This window comes from Podarcis bocagei (assembly GCF_964188305.1).
Source record: "Podarcis bocagei genome assembly, chromosome: 5".
NCBI lineage: Eukaryota > Metazoa > Chordata > Lepidosauria > Squamata > Lacertidae > Podarcis > Podarcis bocagei.
In genome coordinates this window covers 52440978-52464536 of record NC_138129.1, presented here as the reverse complement: position 1 = coordinate 52464536, position 23559 = coordinate 52440978, and the positions used below count along the sequence as shown (strand labels likewise).

The following is a 23559-nucleotide window of genomic DNA, read 5'->3' as shown; positions in this document are numbered from 1 at the left end:
TTTCATGGGTATGTAAAATGAAAGTCATCATAGTGAGCCATAGTTAAAAGTAAAAGGTAAAGGTACCCCTGCCCGAATGGGCCAGTCATGACCGACTCTGGGGTTGCGTGCTCATCTCGCTTAAGAGGCCAGTAGCCAGGGCTATCCGAGGACACTTCCGGGTCACGTGGCCAGCGTGACGAAGCTGCTCTGGCGAGCCAGCACCAGCGCATCACACGGAAACGCCGTTTACCTTCCCGCTATAAAGCGGTCCCTATTTATCTACTTGCACTTAGGGGTGCTTTCGAACTGCTAGGTGGGCAGGAGCTGGGACCGAACGACGGGAGCTCACCCCGCCGCGGGGATTCGAACCGCCGACCATACGATCGGCAGGTCCTAGGCACTGAGGTTTTACCCACAGCGCCACCCGCGTCCCATAGTTAAAAGTAGAAGTTGGCAAATGTGTCCTCTTTTTTGCTCTTCAAATTATGGCAACCCTACAGGCTTAACCCCAGAGCAAAAAGCTCCAAATGTCACTCTCAGAAATCTTTCACCCAAGTCAAAGAAATATTAGATGAGACTGAGAAATGCCCTCAGGAAAGACATGATGTGGAAGCTAAGCTCTCGTGGAGGTTTCCCCCTAGGAAATATTAGATGATGCTGCCTAGTATCAGCCCTACCCAAGAGCAGGTCCTCCTCCAGAAGTAATACATAAGCAAGACAGAAAGATGTCAGAACAGGTTTGAGAAATAGAACTATCTCAAGAATTGTAAGAGTCCTCTAATTGTAGCAATCCATTTCCCTAACCCTACAGGGAGAGATGAGGGCAGATGAAAACATTAGCTCATTTGCTTCATTAACACAAGCTTGTTTCTTGCATCTGGTAACAAAAAATAGACAGATCATTCATGGTCCTCTAATAGTATCCCTCCGGGGCACTGATAGTGGTAAAGACAGTTTTCTGATTCAGGATTCCAGACCCTGAAATCCAGAATTATTTATTTTGGTGGCCTTTGCATTATGCAATTCAAGTTTCTAACCGCATAAGACCAAGGGTAGTAAACAGCAGATTAGCCATGACACACTCTGTTTCATTGAATCATGGAATCTTTTACATTGTGGGCAAAGAACACTAAACCAGTCAATTGTCAAATTCTAAATACTGTGGTTGAAAGTATGTAGTATGTCAGCATGTAGATGACAAATGCAATTATACAGCCACACACAATGAAGAGGAATAGCAGAGTGGGACATGATTCTCATTTTAAATAGACACTAAGTGCTCTTTGGTAGTTTTATTTTACTATCAATTGTTGATAATACCAGTTTAGATGCTTAGATCAAATCTACATCCCTAATATTTTTTTCAATAATTATAATTATATAAGATAACGCTCCTTCAAAATTGATTTGCTCTTTGCTGAAGTTTATTCTTTTGTGAAGATTAATCAATTCTTGGAAATCATAACTGGCCTTTCAAAGTTATCCATTTATCAAAACTGAATATAACTCTTCAACTCTTGTTCTTTCGTTGCATGTGATCCAGACATCGTCCATCAACAAAGTGTGTCTGTTTCAGAGACACTGAATTTTCTAGAACACAATATAATGTCACATGGAAAAGTTATTGGGTTTAATGCAATTAAGAACAGTACTTCAAACATTCACAAGGGCACATAATGCATAGCAAGTTTGATGTCAACAATGCCAAGACACAAACACACACCCTCAAGTATTTGCTCCATTATGTGGCCTTTTAAAAAGGTTAGCATTATAATAACTCCCCTCCCGCAAAACTTCTGAGGCTGCGTCCCCTCGCTGTATAGCTAAGTAGTGCTAAAAAAAAAGTAAGACAACATCAAAATTCTAGTCACTTCTGTGGACAGTGTCACAGTATAGTTAAATCACCAGGTGGCACTAGTAGCAGGAACCGTCTGTGCCTGTTCTGTTATTTTGAGAGAGTTAATAAAGTTATTGACTAGTTTCTTGACTCGTGTGTCCTGTGAGTCAGAGATAGGCAGAAGGCAGATCAGGATCCACAGACAAATCTTGAGGTGATTTATCAGGGGTGGAATTAACTGCTAGATATTGAACAACAGAAGCCATTAAAAGTCCACACACACACCCTTTAGAAATTCAAGTTACTGAGAGAAAGACAACTTGAGGGGTATCCAGGACTAGATTTGAATGTGAAATGACCAAGAGATCAGTTCTAGGCCTGAAACCAAATTGCTCTGCTCAGAGGCCTTAAATGAGAAGTGTGCAGATTGCAGAAGCCTGCTTGTGCCCCCATTTTGCACCTGCATGTAGCTGGTGGTTCTCATGGTTCTACTAAAAAACAAAGATCTATCAAGCCTGTGGTCTGCCAACCCCTGCTTGAAGCTATCCATAAAAACAGCCTCCAACATCAATGTCTGCCATTTTTTAGATTGTTCTAAAAATATACGCCCTTCTCCGTGGCTGAAATGCACATCTCCAGTGCTCCATTAATTTTTGTCAGGGGGGGAAAAAGACAGCAAACAGGCTATCCCTCTGCAAATAAGCTACCTTACACACTCATCCATTATATTTGGACAGATTAGAGCGCTCACTGCACTGGGACTAGGGAAAAGGAAAACATCCAGGACTTCAAATATCTGGATAAGCTCTAAATCTAACTGTCTCCTACACAGCAGAAATAATCCCACAAGAAAATGGTTCAACACATACAGATGACCATTTAGGCTTTGAAGGTAGGCTGGTGCTTTTTCAGAGCAAAAGGCATCCTTCCCTATCCCCAGAGGTTCTAGTCTACAGAGACTCCTGTGAAAAGGGGCCAGATGTATATTGGAGTAGAAAGGCAGAAGTCAACAGAAGATAAGAAAAGGTAGAGTCGTTGGTCATAAAAACTGGTATGGAAAAGGAAGGAACATGTGTAATGCACAAGTTATGCCATCAAGCAACTTCACATCTTCAGGGACATATGGCACTAGAAAGAAGATTGGAAAAATTAATAGGGGCATAAAATCAGAACAATGACTAGAGGTCCGACCCAAAACTTCAAAGTGAGAAGCCATGTGACTGGAAGCACAAATGTGTTGCAACTTCCTCACCACCTCAATTGATGCCCTGGGGTGTAAGAGGGCCTGCTTTTTCAGTATGCTATGAACTAGATTCCCTAATAGAGGCTACCTGAGAAGTACTTTAAATAGCCACAAAGTCCTTCCTACACATACAAAATGTCAAAGCAACACATAACACATCCTTCTCCAACCTGGTACTCTCCAGATGTTTTGGATTACACCATGGACCAACAACGGTTCATGAACCTCATTCGAGTGTTCTGCAGCACATCTATTAATTTGAAGATGGGAGACAGCACATCTATCGCATTGAATATTCATATTACTTGCATTTAATTACAGCGGTGCCTCGCAAGACGAAATTAATTCGTTCTGCAAGTTTTTTCTTCTTGCGAGTTTTTCGTCTTGCGAAGCACGGTTTCCCATAGGAATGCACTGAAAATCAATCAATGCGTTCCTATGGAAACCGCCTTCAGACCAGGTCCGGGGACAGTCTGTCCCCCGACCTCTTCTGAAGGCTGGGGGGGGGGGGGACAAGGGCTTTTCTTCCCACCGCCAGCCTTCTTTTGGAAGCCGCCCAGAGTGGCTGGGGAAACCCAGCCAGATGGGCGGGGTATAAATAATAAATTATTATTATTATTATTATCTCTGATTGTACAGCCTGCTAGTAAAGAGACTCCAAAGCATATCATAACACATGGATTGGTTCATGTGGAAACAGGTGTTTTTTCAGATAGCAAGGTATTTTTCAAAGATGAATATGCACCCTCAGATACCCTATTTTAAGTTTACTTTTAAGAACACAGAAGACATTATAAGTTGTTTAATGCAACTTTCCATTTAAAACACCTGGTGTCATGAATGTAGAAGGGATTTCATACAGTCACAGAAATTTCTGGTTTCAGTTGTTTAGAATCTAGGAATCAATCAGAAGGTAAAAACGGAAAATGAGGGTAGGAAAAAATAGATGTAAACATGAACTATGAGCAAATTCAGAGTTATTATGTATTCATATAATTGGAAAACTACACAGCTGGAATTTAAATTTAAAATCATCCAAACCGAGCCCCAATGAGCAGAGGAAGCACCTACCCACTCCCAAGTCACCTACTGCAAGTTTCCAACCCTTGAAGAATATTTTTTCTTTAGTGTGTGTATCATTTGATTTCCCCCCTTTCTCTCCCCAACCTGAAGCAGTACCTACTAGGAATGGTTGGAATGCGTGGAATAGCGACAGGTTCTCTCTTAGCTTTGCCTGTTCCCAGGTTTGCAGCAAGATGTGATGGGAGAGATGACAGAGGCACAAGAGATGTGGATTTTCTCTCTCTCCTTCCTGTTTTAACAAGGAAAGCTATCCCTCAGTCCAGCAACAGACCACACAACTCAAACTTATTACATAGCTGCTTTTTCTCTAGTAGGCAGAGCTCGAAGCACAAAAAAGCCAAAGCTCTTAACTTTAACATGCAGCTGTTTAACAAACTGTAACTGGTTCCAAGCTTTCTCTCCATGGCTGGCTACTTTAGTATAAAGACTGAATAATCAAATTTTGTTGAGGCAGACAGAGGAACTGATCCCCCCCTTTTTATTGTCTTCTAACACCTCATGATGTTTGCCCCACACAGAGATACTAGCGCAACAGTATCTGCAAGTACTAAACTGGATCTCTTTAAAACTTAATGATATTTCCCTTCTTCAAGCAAAGCTGGGCAATCTGTGAGCAAGATCATGCACCCTTGCCCAACCAGCCTTTAGGATCACATTCTCAAGAATGAAGCAAGAAGAGCAGGAAGCAGCCTGTGCTTTTTAAAAGACCCCCATCTGAGGTTAGTAACTCAGCACCCTTTCAACAAGGCTTTGCTATTAGTGTTAGGCAGCAAGCTGTGCTTGATTATTGTGCAGGCAGGAGCCTGGGACCATGTTGGAAGGCAGCAAACATTCTTCCCAGAGTACAATTAGAAATCCTGAAAACAGCTTTTAATGGGAGAGGGTGGGACGAGGCTAGTTTTTAAAGGGGAGGGGAACAAAGCTTCTTTTATTGGGGGCATCACACCTCTTTAGGACTGCAACAAAATCTGGACAATGAGAAATTTCCTACCCTTCCTCTTCCAGAAACGCACATTGCAGAGTACGTGCCCTTAACAGAATATCAGAACTTGTGTTGTGGTAGAAAGCTATGAGCCAGAACACTGATCCATCCTAGTAATAGCACTCCGAAGGTACACTCTATGCAGTGCTGGTTCATAGGTGACCTGAAGTGGCCCAAGGGACAGAATTTGTTTTTAGGCTCCAATTTGTAAGATTATAAAGTTCAGTTACAATCGAAAGGCAAAATGAAGTTTCTCCCTGGCTCATAAACTCCGTATGTCTCAACAAACATTGCTAAAACTCCACATTTAAAACTTTGCATACCTTCATCTTCCCTCCTGAACAGATTCCTCAACAGGATTTCTTCCCAAAAATGGAGAAGTGATCTATTTAACTGAACTCTCTTTTGGAAGAGTATTTTTCTCCAATTAGTGTACAATCCACTGTATGGTTAGGGTGGTGGTAAGCTGTGCATGTGTATTTATACATTAAAGGTAAAGGTAAAGGTACCCCTGCCCGTACGGGCCAGTCTTGACAGACTCTAGGGTTGTGCGCTCATCTCACTCTAAAGGCCGGGAGCCAGCGCTGTCCGTGACTTCCGGGTCACGTAGCCAGCGTGACAAAGCTGCTCTGGCGAGCCAGCGCAGCACACACAGAAATGCCGTTTACCTTCCTGCTAGTAAGCAGTCCCTATTTATCTACTTGCACCCGGGGGTGCTTTTGAACTGCTAGGTTGGCAGGCGCTGGGACCGAGCAGCGGGAGCGCACCCCGCCGCGGGGATTCGAACCGCCGACCATGCAATCGGCAAGTCCTAGGCGCTGAGGTTTTACCCACAGCGCCACCCGTGTCCCACATTTATACATTAGATGCAACTAAACCCTCTGCCTAGAAAAAAATATTATCATTATCCTTAGTTAAATTTATATCCAGCCTTTCCACCAAATGGCATGACAAGGCAGGATATCATCTGGGAATGGAGGAATACCATTTGTGCAATGTGGATCCGTTGTGCAATCAACAGGTCAGCTGATTTGAGGAATGTGGAGAGGTGGCAAGGAGCACAATAAAGCAGGAATGGGGAATCTGTGGCACTCTAGATTTTGTTGAACTAAACTTCCATCATCTCTGACCATTGATCATGCTAGATAGGGCTAATGGAAGCTGAAGTCCAGTAATATCCAGAGGCAGCAGGCTCCCTATCGCTTGAATAAAGTCCTATAGTATCACCCTGCATCTAATGTGTCTGCCACTTAGAACAAATGCTTAGTCAAATTCACAACTGAAGCACTAAAAATGCAACACAAGGAAACAAGCAGTTCCACTCTAAGTGGCTTTGAGTTGCCATGGCACAAAGTAATTTTAAGTAATTCCCTTTTGAAGACAGAGAGTTTATCTGCTAGAATTCTTTCAAGGGCTACTTTGAAGGGTAATCCTGAACTAGGCTTGACAGCCTCTTCTCTGCCTCCCAACATGGCTGTCACATATAAATTAAATGGCAGTCTTTTTATGAGAGGGGGAAGGGAGGGGGAGGGATTGTTGTACCTGAGCCTATTGAACGTCCAACGGAGTCAGAGGAAAGAACCACTGAATCTGTAACACAAGAGTACAAGTTCATTTTTCCCTTGTCATATAAATCCATTACTTGTTTACAAGAGGCTCCTATTTCCTCTTCCTCAATAAAATCAGTGTACTGGCTACACATTCAGCAAAGAAATTCTAACCACGGCATTTTTTGTGCTACATGTGCAGCTGATCAATCACACTGGAGAAAAACATTAAAAATACTTCTGGCCCAGAATTATATTCCTTCCAGGAAGCAGGTAGGCAATCCTAAAAGAACCTAATTTTTGTCCCACAGCAGAAATTCAGTAGGGAGCAAGCTTCATGCTGCCTTTGAGGAGCTACTAATGCCTCATAATTATTATTCAAATGTCTTGAAGTTTCTTTTCTGAGTTATTCCTATGCTGTGACAGAGAGAATGAAGTGCACTAGTCAAACAGGTTAGCAAATTACTGTGTCATAGAATACCCATGTGCTACATTCCATCATGTGAGTAAAAGAAGGTATCTAATACATATGAAAGAGAAGCAAGGACTATGTTAGAGATAACATGTGCATTAAGACCAAATGCCACCACAAGCATAGCTGTTAAAATCACTACTGGAATTATATGGTCTCTTGAGTCTAAGGACATTTTGTTTCAACACTGTCCATGGTTTAACTTCACAATGTAATAGAGAGATCATGGAGAGAAAGATTGTGGAAGCCAGTTGACAGATACAGAATTCAACTGATAAAATTCAAGATCATGCATAATTCCCTATTTCCCAAAAAGGGCAAGCAACATGGTGAAACCTAAAACCAGAAGGAACCCACAACAACAGTGGATGGAAGCTGGGAGGGAAGGGATGGACACTTTTATTATGTGAATTTTCCCAAGTTTGACTTAGATCCCAATATATTCTATGTTTTATGACTCATTTCCCACTTTCTTTTTCCTTGCAATATCCCTCAAGCCATTTGGACATATTCTGTGTCCAAAGGAATAATGATTTCAGCAGAATCATGTTTAGCAATAAACCATTTTTATTCTGAAGGTTTAGACTTGTATATACAGATTGTATGCTGTATCGGAAAGAGTTCTGAGAATCACAAAATAAACCACAGGCCCTGCAGAGATACTTGAAGTTTAATAAAAGATTGATGCAGTTTTTGTATTACATACCGCAGGTAATCCCAAGCCAAACATAGTGATGGACCAACACTAATCTGGTGGCTCCTTTAAAGAAGTGTACACACTGGACAACAATGAAGAAATGTATTATCAAAACTGGTACATTCACCTAATGCAGAACCAAACCATAGCTTAGCCCCAGATAGTGTAGCAGCAGGAGGACCAAAGGAGGAGCACAATCTTCGATCTGGGAATCCAAACATTTGCTCATACACACTAAACCAAAATTTATTCAGTGTTGCATGCAAATCAGGTCAGTGTTAGGTAAGGTGTTCGATATTTTGATTCCATCTCAAAAATAAGATCACAAGATCAAAGAACAAAATTCCAGCTAGTAGCTCCTACTGATCAAGGTAGTTTCTCCAACCTCACGTTGTAATTCACAAACTCAATGCAATGAAGTAATACTTTTTGTAGTCTCAACATCTATCATGCATATCTGCTCTAGACGTAGAGCCCACTTGACACAACATTAACTAGATTGTGGCTATTCCTAGAACTCCTATACACACATCATTATCTGTGAATAAATTCTTTAAAAAGCATGATTAACACATGATGTGTTGCTTCCTGGAAAAGTGCCCTGCTATTTCACGCAGTCAATGCTAAGTCTACTGCCAGATCCCCTTCTCCATTCCAAGTTGGATTTAGTTCACAGAAATACTACGATTGAAGCATATACAGGAAATGCATATGCATACACACAGCTTTTTAACTGTGTTACACCAAACAAGGCATTATTAGCAGCACAAAATAAAGCTTTAATTCACAAGTGAGAACATTAGGAAGAATTCTAGCTGTTAACGTCTAGAAGTTACTTATGTATTATTGTGCAAATGTGTTGATCAGAGAAACTTCTCCTTCACACAGAACCAATTCTGCATACATCATTGGTACAGTAACAACCTGAAACAAATGGCCCTTTCCAAATAAAGGCAGTTGATATGGAAAATAATGAAAAGCAAACATCCAACTAGCAACAGTTAATTCCTGAACACAATGAGAAAATTGAATATTGAGATTGCTGTTAAAAGTCTTTATTAAGTCTGCTTTTCCAATCTGAAATTTGAGTCCCTCAGAATACATTTATCAAAATCACATGTAACAATTTTCCATGTATGTTTTGTTTCTTTTGCAGCGATAGGACCACAATATTTTATCCATTCACTGACACCCCACTATTAAAAGGATAAACACAGACACAGACACAGACACACACACACACGTACGTAGTAAGCTAGCTGGTAGTAAAGATAGTTATTACAGCATAGTCAAGAAAATGTATGCAGTAATCTGTCAAGAGGTAGCTTTGTCCACTTCACTGGTCCCTGCAGCCTAATATAACCACTTCCTATTAAAATTGCATGGGGACACCACACCATATATGCATTACCCCTTTTCTTCCCCCACTCCAATAGTAGGAGCTATGAGGAACTGCTCTAGCTACTAACAGTTCACAAGGAAGGCTTATTCTTCTTGTTCCCAGGCTTAGAGCCAGTTTGGGGTTGCTCAATACACACCCACACAAAAGCACCCAGCCAGTCAGTGGACTGCACCCATCAGTTTCAGGACCCTTGTTCAGATTCGTATCTGAAAATAATAATAATGTGGAATTCCATCAACTACTGAGCATCCTGTCTTGCTTTGGTGCTTCTTATTTGTCTGGACTATGAATGCCCTGCACCAGCCACTCAGGGCTTTTTGGCAGTCACCCACACCTCCTCCAGAGTTATTACCACATTTATGGACCTTTGTTCAAAATGAACTGAACGCTGCCAACTGCACTGAAACTCATGCTACAAAATTATTTATTCACATTGTCATCAGGTGGAACTGTTCCTTTATTTATTCTACTGTTCATAGTACTCTGCTTTCAAGAGAAATAAAAAGGCAACCTGTTAAGAGAGTCTTAACATCTAACAGGGATGTAGATACTTTAATCATTTGCTCAGGTATGGTCCAAAGTTCATTCAATTCCAATTTCTCTATTCCACGTTACATAAAACTTACAAAAGCACAAGCAGCCACACAATGTGCAGAAACAAATAAAACCTTTCCAAGTATTCCATCAGCCATACTTTTGCAGCGCTCAGGAATGTGAGATGACTTACAAACTGCAGTGACAACTCTGCAAAGGTGCAGAAACAACAGCCCTTTTGAGGCAACATAATCAGGGAGCAAACCATGCTAGTACAGGTACTGGAGAGCAATCCCTGCCAGATTCTACATACATACAAACTGTACACACACAGGATCTGTTCTGTTTATGAGGATAGGGCCTGCTGACACAATCCAGTGCTCTGTGTTCTCTCTCTCTCTCTCTCTCTCTCTCTCTCTCTCTCTCTCTCTCTCACACACACACACACACACACACACTCACAAACCCACTGAAGTATACCATGTATTATGTTTTTGAAAAGAGGGACATGGCAGAATTGAAACAGGGGGACTGGAAGCTACTAGCAAGTTAACTTATGGACTGAGCCTCAGTCAGGTTGCCTGTCCAAACTGACAGGAGAAAGGGGCCCATGGTGCATTTTTATTCCCTTTACTGAAGGAAAGCAGCAACAGGATCCAGCAGCCGGAAACATCTGATTGTAAAAAGCATTTCCAATAAATTCTGGATTTTCTACTTTAATAAACTACCTCCTTAAAATGAGATTGCTTTACAAAGTCTTACGCTGTGTGTGTTTCACTAAATTACCCCCATGGACCACAAAAATTGGAGGTGCGCCTGTGAGGCCCAACTGAGAAGCATATGGACCTAAAGCAATTCTTTTATGTTAAAAATGCATTGAAAGATGGGAGTCATTAAGTTTATAAAGATGCAGAGTTGCTTCAACCTAAATTTACTGTGTATACTCACACGCACATAGACACTGTGAGATTGGTGAAAGCTATTCTAGCATGTTCCTTACTTGGAAACAGAAAGCCTCCTTTGAAGGGTAACCCCTGCAAAAAAAAAAAAACACAACACCAGGTTTTTGCAAGCTCACAAAACTGCTTCGCCAACAAAAGATGGCAGCCATCCAAGGAGACCCTGAAGGCTCTAAAGCAGGGGTCAGCAAACTTTTTCAGCAGGGAGCCAGTCTACTGTCTGTCAGACCTTGTGGGGGGGGGCGGACTATATGTGGGGGGGATGAACGAATTCCTATGCCTCACAAATAACCTAGAGATGCATTTTAAATAAAAGCACACCTTCTACTCATGCAAAAACACCAGGCAGGCCCCACTAATAACCCAGAGATGCATTTTAAATAAAAGCACACCTTCTACTCATGTAAAAACACCAGGCAGGTCCCACTAATAACCCAGAGATGCATTTTAAATAAAAAGACACATTCTACTCATGTAAAAATATGCTGATTCCTGGACCTTCTGCAGGCCAGATTCAGAAGACGATTGGGCCGAATCCGGCCCCTGGGCCTTAGTTTGCCTACCCATGCTCTAAAGAAAGCATGAAAACTCATATTGTCCCATTTTTAAAAAAAAGTTTTTGAATTCACAAACAGAGTTTTAAAATTCAGAGTTTAAAAACTCATTTCTAAAAATCCAAGAGCTGTCATCTAGCAAAATACATCTCTTATAGTTACCACATGATGCTCTTCCCACAAAGTGAGATACACGGGTCATGCCTACATCTGCACACACAAACATACATATGTGAGAACTCATTCTTCTTTTTTAAAGTTCCCTGTACAGCCTGGTTCATTCATTCCATCTTTGCCTGAAATAATATACAGGTAAACAGAGAAGATTCACTGAGGTATTGCATCTCAAACTGGCTGATAAAGAACAATAATTTTAACTGTTTATTGGTATGTGTTCCAGAACCCAAAAGATGCTCAGCCAATTCAGTTGGTAAGGCCTGGGCTTCCTAGGACCCTTGTGAATGAAGTAAAGAACCATCTTGCAACTGTTTGTTCAATGTAATATTTTTTTAATTCTTTGGATACCCATGGCAATTATTCCAAATCAGGTTTATGCAGAATCACAAATGGTTTATAACTAGTTTTTGAAATGTAAGCAGTAGTTGCAAGTTATATAGAAATAAAATATGTGATTCTGTGAACTGTAAAAGGTGAGGAAGGAAAGCACAAGGAGTGAAAGCAAATTAAATAAACATGCAAATGTGCATGTTGCATATGTGTACTACAGATTTCTTATAGATATGCCCAAAGAGGAGATATGAAATCATTAGATCCCTTTGTCAAGTACAAAAGCAGATCAAACATCAACCTCTTAAAATAGTAATGTTTATCCCAAATTTAATAGTCCCCTATGAATCAAGGAAGATTTTCCTTAAACTTTGACAATGCCAGGCATCTCTCAAATGAACGTTCTTCCCATAAAGGCAACAATGCTTCTCAGTTTCTCAGAAAGGATTTTTGCAGCCAAAATCTCCCAAAACTTAAAATCTTCTGGCTCAGCTGCCTAGAAAATTGTCAGCGATTTCATTCTTGACAACTTTACACAGATAAAGCTTGCCTGTCTCAATTCCGCTGACAATATGAACAAGCAGCAGCCAAGACTGAAGCACAAGAAAGAAGAGCGAAACACGGGAGATAAACTAAACTATCTGGTGACTAAGAGCTCTCCCAGACACCCTTTCTGTCTGAAGTGGCAGTGCCCCACTTCTCTCTTCATTACAAGGGCTTCAACAAGACATTTATTCAATGAAAGCTGACACTGAACAGATCCAGTCAATGCCTCTGGTTTTCTACTATTGCCCTCATGGATGCAGGCCTTGGCTGGCTGACTCACAACAGCTGTAACTTTGAACTGCAAGTTGTAAGATGTTCCTGGCCCTCCGCTGCCTTACATGATCATTGCCCCAAGCTGGGAGTGAACATACTTTGCAGAAGAAAAAAAGGCATGACATACAGAGACCAAAAGCAGCATGCAATATTTCTAAACTAAAAATTACAAACAGATTAGACTTGTGCTTCCATAAACCCTGTGACCTATAGTGTAATAAATAATAAAGTAAAAACAGATCCACAAATCAAGACACTTGCATTTTAGGAATAAAAAAGCCACAGTTCAGGGCTAAAGTTCAGGGTCAGAGCTGTCCTCCTTGGCTTAAAGGTCGTTTGACAGAGATACTTGGTTTGAAAGCTTCCAAGCTGAAAAACTAAGCAAGCCCACTGCAGCTCTGACAAGAGGCCAAGAAACTCAAATGAAAGAAAATTCCCACAAATGGGAGCATGATCTCAGAGCAGAAAAGGATCTGCTTCATGGGAAAAGTTTGGACATTTTAAAAAAGCCAGAGACCAGGCTCTGCGAGTTACCAGTCAGCTCTGTAAGCAGCATGGCTGTGAGACTATTAAACAAGAGCAGATGACAAGGAAGCAAACTACTCCAGCCCTAGACAAATAGAGCTGGAACATTTTCAAAAAGAACCACATTCCTTGCACCATACTGAGTATGAAAACCAAACCACAATGTGGCCTTTCAAATTAGCACTTGGGAAAGACATGATCTAATGAGAAGAATAACATCCTATGTCATCCAGAAGTGTAAATGCAGAGAAATGTTTTATCTGATCAGAGTACCATGAGGATTAGCAACAAATATCTGGAAGCCGTGCGGTAAGTCACCAAGTCTCTTCTACATCAGCTGTTCATGTTGCAGAGTTCCTGTATAAGCCCCAATAAGCAGGGGGAAGTGTCAGCTTCACTTGGTAGCAACCACCATCTATCCAATCAACAGTATATTAATAGGGTGTTCTGTTCCAGCAGAGATTTGCAATAGCATGAGGCTTATAGGCAAACTGAGCATGAGATCTTCACAGGAAAGACATTTGACAGGTTTGTTGGTCCCACCCACTTACTGAAAGGTCACACATGTATGTGCATCTAGCGTCTTCAATGCACAGAATGTTGAAAGCTGAAGCTGCATATCATTACTCTTGCATTTGACAGTTAAGTTATTTTGTTTTGTGGTGCCTACCTCTTTTGCATAATTTATACTCTTCCATTCCATATTTGAATGGTTTTATGTATTTTATCATTGTGATGGTTTTTCTTTGGTTCTATAATTGTATATTTCAGTGCTGTCACCCACCTTAGGACTTTATGGTGAAGGGTAGGTAAGAAATCTTATAAATGAATAAGTGTGCATACAAACACACACACATATTCATCACAAATGAACTAAGAGATGTTTGAAGACAAAGAGGTCACAGAAGAAGCTCAATAAAACCACGAAAGCCCTACAAGAATTGAGAGTTCCGTATTGTTTATTTGACCATACACCTTCACAGAGCATCTCTTGTGATTCAGTATAAATAACACTTCTATTTCTCTAGTCAAACCTGTCACTAAACCTCTCATGAATAACCCTTCAGAAATAGGAACTGCCCACACAGTTTAGCCATGAATTCTTGCTCAAAACCCTGGAAAAAGGCAGACCTGGGAAGGTATCTGTCATTTCCTCCCAACCACTTCTTGGAATATTTCCACCCACCTGTTAATGTCAGGCACAGAGGCAAGGTATCATGCTCTCATGGGATTGGCAAGCTTACAGTTATGTCGGTTTACTGGGCTATTTCCAGTACCAGAGCACCTCATAAATGGTAGCAGTTATTTTATTAATCTTGGTATTATGAAGCAGCTGCCTTCCCTCTTCAATTCAATTTTCATTGAAAAGTTTCTGTAGTTAAAAGATTTCCAAGTCAGCTCAAGGCTGAAAGGGAATCTCTTCTGGAAAGCATCCCTTTGGGGGCATGTGTGACAAAGATATACTGCTCTTCACTGACAGTAATGTTGGGCAGAATGTAGTTCTAAATGTATATTTTTATTTTTTAAAAAAAGTAGAGAAAGAAGGAGAGAAACAACAGATAATTCTACTAGGTGTGGGAATATAAAAACTGAGCATTAAGATCAAATGGAATACTGAATTAATATTTCCAAACGATTCTTTTGAATATGTTGACAGTTTGCAGGAATCTAAATCTATAAGCATATTCATTATCCCTTACACTATTTTCAAATTATGAAACAAACATTATTGACTAATGCTGCAATCCTGTACCTGTTTACCTAGAAGTAAGCCCCTTTAAAACCTATGATATTTCTTCGGAATAAACATGTAGAGGATTGTTCATTTCTCAAAACAAAAAGATGCCTGACAGTACATGTTAGAGCATCTGGTGATTCAGCCCCGAACACAGAGCCTTGCAACCGGGGGTTTCACTCTTAATTTGAGCATTATTTGAAATTGCACTAATGCATTGGGGTGGGAGCTGCACGATTCCACTTGCTTACTATGCCTCCACTGGTGTGCACAGGAGGCATATTAGTGGCACATAAAGAGGCAAGCAGAAAGAGAAGTGGGCACAAGCAAGATACAATTCTAACGAGCAAATGTAGCAAGTACAGAGGCTTGAGGGTTTGGCTTACTCTAGCACATCAAACCCTTACAGCTACCAGAAGTCTACCCATCCTCACAAAAGCTATTTATGTCCCTTCAAAGGGGAGCCTCCCTTAGAAGACTAGAAAGCTCAGTCACACAATGTCCAAGACAGCTTTCTAGATCCATATGGGAATCCACTTTCAAGCTAACAGAAGGGAATAGGAAGGCTCCAACAACTTTATAGCAAGGGCTGCAAGCCCACTCCCCAACTGCTCTATGCAATTTTTCACAGGTTTCAACTTGTCATCACGGATTCCAAATGCAATAATATATAGCAGCAGTGCCCTCTACTGGCATAAGGAACAAATAGCTACGCACTTGCTCTCTTTTTGCCTTCAAAAGCTATAAAACATCAATTTCTCATAGGGCACACTCTCCAACATAAATATTCCGAGGGTAACATTAGTGGGCTTTAATCTCTTGGAATGAAGTGACATCATCACAATGAATTTAGACTATAAGATGTCTATGTAGAGGCAAACCTAATCTGGAACACATTTATGCAACTGGTACACACAAAGCCAACTAACATCGGACTGGATCCTGAATTGCCTTTCTATGAACAGAAGGGCTCCTTCTGTTCATGGATGGGACTGCAATCCAGCAAAGACTCCCACTGGGGGGAATGGGGACAGGCCATTTTCATAGACAACTTTTCTTTTGCAGCCTCCTCACCATCTCCCACACTGTTCCAGAGTGTCCCCACAACTATACGGGGAAACCATGAAAATTATTTGCCAGCAGAAGCATCCCAGGAGCAGAATTTTGCTTGTGGAAATGCTGGATTTAACCCTTATGTGAAATGTTTGTTCTTGGGTGAGCAAATAATTAACTTCAGAAGCAGGTCTTTTATGTTCAATATTCAGTTCTGAAGTCCTTTCCTCTCAATTTTCACTTAAGTCTCTAACCCTGAATACTGTATTAGTGTTAAGCAGGCAGAAGTCCTCTTTGACAATAAGCAAAATATATTGCTGGGAGGAGCATAAAAGTAAATATGAAACTTTAAAGCATGCAACAGCTTCTAAGAGGTACACTGCCGCCTATCAAGTTGGTTTCTCATTTCATTTAGTCCTGCAACTGGGCTATGAAGTTGTTCGCCTTTGCCAGACCTAACCTATGTAAACTTTATGAACAATTATATTTCCCCCCGTTAACTATAGAGAAGAAAGAGAAAAACTAATTGCATGAAGGAACTGCTTTTAAAAATTCACTGAATATCCAACATTTGCTAATGTCCTTCATTTTTTAAATGTCGCTACTTAGGGTTGTGCCCGACTAAATCACTGAGCACAAGTGGAAGGACTTCCACATATAAAATGGAACTTCTTCTACCTCTCCCCTCCCCAGGCACCCCCAGATCAGGTCTGGGAGTTCCCCAACTCTTGGGAGTATATGGGGGGAAAGCAGGAAAGTTCCATTGTGCGAGAAGTCATTCCACATGTGTAATTATTTAGTTGGACAAAACTCTTACTTACTTTCCTTTTACACTTAGTTTTAGGGCCACATCATGCATTCTTTGCTGTCATGAGTCCTGCAGCACTGTCCGGATCAGGTTTGAGTTGGTAGATTCCGAGAAATAAGGAAGAAATGGGAAGCAGGGGCTGAATTGTAGGAACGTAGGTTGGAGAAGATGGGGAGCTCATCTTTCTACCCCAACCTTTGGAAAGGGGAGCAGAGATGATGGCTCTCCCCGCTGACATTCCTGTGGAATGCTGAGCCTCAGTGGAGGCTAGAGAGGATTTTGATCAGCTGAGGAGGGAGGCTGAACCGGAGACAGCAACAACTAAAGCAGAATCAGAATAGGAAGGTGCAATCTTGTTGCCTAGAACGAAGCACCCCCTTTGGTGAGATCAGACCCTCTTGTCTTGAGAGAGCATGAGTTTTCAATTTTGGCATTCCCACAAGTGAGAGAATCTCACAAGGGAACATGCCATGCCTTGTCTTTAAAAGCTTGGCAGGAGGAAAGTGGAACCTTGATGGGACATCTTCATCACCTTCGACCTAGTTCTGAACTTCTTGCCCTGCTCCTGAACTCCTGAATCATGACAAGTCAGTAACATTACTTTGCCAGAATAAATATCTATTTCTTACATGCAAGTAATAACTTCTGTCTGTATGTGTTGGGTGGGAGCCAGGACATTTCCTATCAAATCTACATGTGGCAAGGAACAGTGGCTAAATCTCCAACTCCCTGGCACAATGTAACCAATGTTACATGTATGTAAATAATTTTCAGTGTACATATGTGCAAAGTGGCTTTGAGGTCATGGAGCAAGAGTCCAGTAACACTGCTTAAGATTAGCAGTTTGAAATTTCTTGAACTTTCAAGAGCAGATTTGCTGAAAATCACTATCTGTTTTCATTAAGCAGAGTATCTTTATTCAGAGCTGAGTGTTCACCTTACTCAGAAATGGGTAATTCCAAAGAAATCTGGATTTTACATCCATAATCAAGTAGGCAGGTTTTGAAAACAAACTCCTGTACTATTCACACAAAAAGATGAGTGAAAGTGAAGGAACATGGAGTACATATTTCTATTTAAAGGATCCCTATTTCTGAAATGCTTGTTTCTGCCAAGTGTCAATATAAAATATATTCCTTCCCAGTATACATTCATCCATGACAAAAGGTCACGATAACTCTGGGATAGTCCCATGACTTCTCTAAAAATGAACCCATCAAATATGTGAACAATCCAGAAGGCGACACATCATCCTGAATATCCCCAATAAAAATATATAATACATTTACACCACAAAGAGCAAAACACAAGCTACGTATAGTTGTCCCCCTGCCCCATGTGGCCAGCTGGATGCCTCTCAGTTTTCTACTGCTGTCAAATTTACCCACCGCCTCTGCCACTAAATTTGCCATGGCCACAGCTGCATTTGGTACCGTCCCTGCCACCAAAGCAACTTCACTTTTGCTAACCACCCATTACTTAAAAAAACACAACCAAAGAAAACACCCCTCCCTTACAGAACTGAGCCAACGTTGCCACCTCTGTCTACCCTACTCTTTGCTTCCTCCAACCATAGATGTGCCAGGTAGAGCATCTATACAACACTTTACCTTGCACACTCAATGATCAAAAGAGAAGAAAGACAACAGCAAGATGTAGCAAGAGTCAGCAAGATCAGAATGGAACTCAGCACTGCAGTGGAGAAAGACAATCCAAACGAGGGAAAGCAGAAGGAAGCACTTGCCAGAGATAGGGAGTAGAGTGGGGAGATAAAGGGATACAGTCATACCTTGGATCCCAAACGCCTTGGGAGTCAAACGTTCCCGCTCCCAAACAATCGAAACCCAGAAGTGAGTGTTCCAGTTTTCAAACATTCTTTTGGAAGCCGATGGGGCTTCTGCGGTTTCCGATTAGCTGAAGGAGCCAATGTTTCCAAATGTTTTGGAAGTTGAATGGACTTCCGGAATGGATTCCGTTCGACTTCCAAGGTACAACTGTATATGGATTTTTTTAAAAAATACCATTGCATGTCTCCTCTCATGCTGAGATAAAAGTGTGTTTGTGTTTGGTGTGTGTGTGTGTGTGTGTGTGTGTGTGTGTGAGTGAGAGAGAGAGAGAGAGACATTGGTGGGGAGGGGGAAGGTTATGGGGAATGAGTGTGTCTGTGTGTACGTGTGCAAATGAGTGTGTGGTCCCTGATCTACCACCACTATCTCTGGCCCTCAGGGCCAAAAAAGTTGCCCATCCAACTTTATGTGCATGTGAATTTAAAGTAAAGGTAAAGGTACCCCTGCCCGTACAGGCCAGTTGTGACCGACTCTGGGGTTGCGCGCTCATCTCGCTTAAGAGCCCAGGAGCCAGCGCTGTCCGAAGACACTTCCGTGTCACGTGGCCAGCGTGACAAAGCTGCTCTGGCGAGCCTGCACCAGCGCAGCACACGGAAACGTCCCTTGTGCATGTGAATTTAGCCTTCAATAAATGTATTTAATAAGCATAATTGATTCTGGCAGAAATACTTTAAGAATAATTCAGAAAAAGAACTCCGAAATGACAGGGGCCACATTTTGATACAGTGCTAAGGCACAAGCTATGGCTTGTTTAACCATGCTGTCCATAAGCTGTGTACTGGCACATGCAGCTCAAGCTCTCCCTCTTGACTCCGATCTTAGTCAAATAGGGAAACAAACCCTGGAGCAGATGGATTAGCAATACATGCAACCCAGCACTTGTGCTTTGTTTCCCTCCAAACAAGACACAATCTGTGCATCCTCCTAAGTATGCACAGAATCACAGGCTACGGGCACTTGAAATCTGTGTTTAGGCTCAAAGAAAAGTTTCCAAGCTTTTGTTGCCAAGGCTTCTCCTCTTACCTTTCATTACCAATCAGGCATTTATGCCTAATGTATAGTAAATAAACTCTCTAAAGGAACTGAAGGTATGCACTTGGGACAGCAGTTGAAAATCATGCCAATAACTGTTTAATACTGAATAAGTCCATATGACAAATATTTATTTGTTTGGTTAAGCCAGTATGAGGCAAAAACCTTAAGTGCATTTGAGGGTGACTCAGGAGGGGAAAACTGGAAACAAATGCTGAATTTGTAAAGTACTTACAACACTGATTGAAAAAAGAGAACAGAGTAAAACAACCCAGATTTCTGTGGGCAGTCAGGGTGGAAAATAAGTGGACATCTTTCCTTTTTATTTAAATCTATTTGCTTCTTGGATAAAAGCTCCCAAGATATATGACTCCAGAATGCAGAGGTTAGAGTCCCAGCATGCACAGTCCAGTATGCATGGATATAAATATATTAAACAAGAGAGCTCATTTGCCCTTTTTCAGGCTCCAATTCCTTGTTTATTTCAGGAAACATTGTAAGTAACCACTATATGCACTGAACTCAGAAGAGACTTTCTTCCATGTGGACAGTGTAATATGGGAACTGGGTATCACACTATCAATGACAGTGACACATGGGTTGATTATCCCCCAAAATATGCAAAGTGTCTAACCAAAAAAGCTTTATACCAAGTGCATCAAATCATCATCAATAAACAAATTAGAACCATATTAAATTTAAAAAGTCATTTATAGTTAAGAGCCTTTTGCTTACAGCAATTGCAGAACAAACAGAAAATATGTAACAAAGTCCTTTCTCATGATATTCCTGTTCATACCATCAATGAATTGCATAACTGTTTAATTTTGAAGACTGAATTGAACATATCCTAAAGTTTCTCCATTCATTCCTTGAAATATATTTCTGAAATTGCCAGGCTGCCCTGTCCCCTTTTCTGCTAATTTTTCAGAAATTATTTAGGACTGCTATTTGCACAATCTTGACTCCCAGTGTTACTGAATACAGATTCAAGATCACTGTACCCAACGTTACTCACTGTACCCAACGTTACTCACTGAGCTTCTGAAGTGCCCATTAAAGACTGATGATCTTGTGGTTATTCAGTATTTTGAAAAATGAAATGGCAATTTTTATTTGTTACTTTAAAAAAAAATGTATCAAAGCAAATGAAGCACACAATTTCTGAATTTGCAAAACAGATCTCAACTACCAAAGCTAAAGAATCATTGCCTTTAATTTACCAGTTACTAATAATAAAAGTTTTACAAAAACAGAAATCATTTTAATTCCAATTGCAAGAACAGTCAGCATAAGATGTTTATTTATATTCTAGAACCAACAAAACCTATTTGCACAAATTTGAAAGGGGGGTATTATTTAATGCCACATAATTTGAATAAGATCTACAAAACCAACACACATACTTTATAATATGTAATTTGTATACCGCTTAATCATAAAAACTTCTAAACGGCTTACTAGGGAGAGAGAGATAAAAACAAGTTAACCTAAAAAAATTATGAAACTTAGATCAAATCAGCAGTTTGAAATATACATTATAAAATAAAATTACACATGAAAATGCATGACAGCTTTACTTTTCTGAGTAGGCTTGACCAAACAAAAAGGTTTTTAGCTGGCACTGAAAATAACATAGTGAAGGTGCCTGCCTAATGTCAGTAAGCAAGGGATTTCAGAGTGTTGGTGCTGCCAAGCAAAAATAGTAAATGTGTATCTATGTTTTTCAGTATTGAGAATCTTCATATATATTCCATTTATTTATTACATAGTCTATCACCTCTTCCTTTTATTTGGGGATTCAAGTATTGATAATAATGTATACAAATTTTAAAGAAACATTACATATTTCCAACATTACCCAATAAGGAAAGTATAGAAAGTGTGGATTAAGAGCAACAATAAAACCAGATTAAGCAGAAGCACAGCAAATCTCTAATAGGACTGTGGACATAGCACAATCTTCAAGAAATAGCAAGCAGATCCAGCTGTTGAACTGTCCTGGTTACATACTGGTCTCTGTCCAGCCCTCCCACAGCCACCACACAAGTAAATCAAAACACATCTGTGATCAACACCAACAGCCCAGGGCTGTAGTGGAACATTTTCAAATGCAGTAAAAGGTTTCCATGAAAAAAAATCCTAATAAGGAACATAGCTAGGTTGTCAAATGGAACTAATTACTATTTGCATCTTGCACCTCCTGAGATGGCTCTGGCCTCAGGAAGGCATCAAAATAGAGAGCCAGTGGTCTTTAAACATATCATCCAGTATTCAAAACAACATTTCAGTGTAAAGATTGGGGGACGTAATCCCTGGTGATGGCAAAAGCTTAGTTTGTAAGTACTTTGATTATTAAGCGTTTAGGTTGAGGCCCTACTGTAATTCAGGAAACTGAAGTTTACCACAAGCAAGGAGTAGCAAAGTAAAGAAAACTATTTGGGGGAGAAGGGGCACATTTTTTTAATGTGCAGGAGGTGGTCAGGGTTGAAACAAGAAAATATGTTTCTGTTCCATTAAAGGAAAGCAGATTACTTTAAAAAGCAAAGTGCAATGTGTACTATAATAATGTGGAGTCATTCAAAACTACTCTGCCTCCAATTTATCTTTTCAGTTTGGAATACTGAAAAAAATCTTGAAAAGTCCCTGAAAGACAGGTAGATAGAAGAATAATGTCATGATGTTTTATTCCAAAGGTAGGAAAGCAAGAACGTTACATTAGTAATCAAAGCTGCAGCGCAGAAAAGTAAGCAAAAAGAACATCATTTCATACTGCTTCACACATATTTACAGGTGAAACTCGGAAAATCAGAATATCGTGGAAAACTTCATTTATTTCAGTAATTCAACTTAAAAGGTGAAACTAATATATGAGATAGACTCATGGCATGCAAAGCGAGATATGTCAAGCCTTTATTTGTTATTGTGATGATTATGGGGTACAGCTGATGAAAACCCCAAATTAACAATCTCAGAAAATTAGAATATTGTGAAAAGGTGCAGTAGCTATTCAATCCATAACACCTGCAAGGGGTTCCTGAGCCTTTAAATGGTCTCTCAGTCTGGTTCAGTAGGAAGCACAATCATGGGGAAAGCTGCTGACCTGACAGTTGTTCAGAAAGTCATCACTGAGACCCTCCAGAAGGAGGGAAAGCCTCAAAAGGTAATTGCAGAAGAAGTTGGATGTTCCCAAAGTGCTGTATCGAAGCGCATTAATGGAAAGTTATGCAGAAGGGAAAAGTGTGGAAGAAAAAGGTGCACAAGCAGCAGGGATGACCGCAGCCTGGAGAGGATTGTCAGGAAAAGACCGTTCAAAAGTGTTGGGGACTTTCACAAGGAGTGGACTAAGGCTGGAGTTAGTGCATCAAGAGCCACCACACCCAGACGGATCCTGGAGATGGGCTTCAAATGTCGTATTCCTCTTGTCAAGAAACAACGTCAGAAGTGTCTTCTCTGGGCTGAAGAAAAAAAGAACTGGTCTGTTGCTCAGTGGTCCCAAGTCCTCTTTTCTGATGAGAGCAACTTTTGCATCTCATTTGGAAACCAAGGACCCAGAGTCTGGAGGAAGAATGGGGGGGCACACAATGCCAGATGCTTGAAGTCCAGTGTGAAGTTTCCACAGTCTGTGTTGATTTGGGGAGCTATGTCATCAGCTGGTGTTGTTCCACTGTGCTTCATTAAGTCCAGGATCAACGCAGCCGTCTACCAGGAGATTTTGGAGCACTTCATGCTTCCTTCCACAGACAAGCTTTATGAGGATGCTGACTTCATTTTCCAGCAGGACTTGCAACCTGCCCACACTACCAAAAGTACCAAAACCTGGTTCAGTGCCCATGGGATTACTGTGCTTGATTGGCCAACAAACTCTCCTGACCTGAATCCCATAGAGAATCTATGGGACATTGCCAAGAGAAAGATGAGAGACATGAGACCGAGCAATG

The 23559-nt window shown here is 40.8% G+C and overlaps 1 protein-coding gene across 8 annotated transcripts in view; it reads right to left on the bottom strand.

Moving 5' to 3' along the window:
- The window catches only part of ST3GAL3 (ST3 beta-galactoside alpha-2,3-sialyltransferase 3), a 183425-nt gene that overhangs the window by 132718 nt on the left and 27148 nt on the right, over positions 1–23559 (bottom strand). For 5 of the 8 annotated variants that reach the window (XR_014008460.1, XM_081195244.1, XM_081195245.1 and 2 more), the window contains exon 3: positions 6670–6717. The exons of the other annotated variants lie outside the window; for them this stretch is intronic. Coding sequence is in view for 4 of the 5 variants with exons in the window: in XM_081195244.1 (XP_081051370.1) it covers positions 6670–6717 (48 nt within the window). In the remaining variant the exon portion in view is untranslated. The remainder of the gene's footprint in view (positions 1–6669; positions 6718–23559) is intronic. 8 annotated transcript variants of the gene reach the window in all.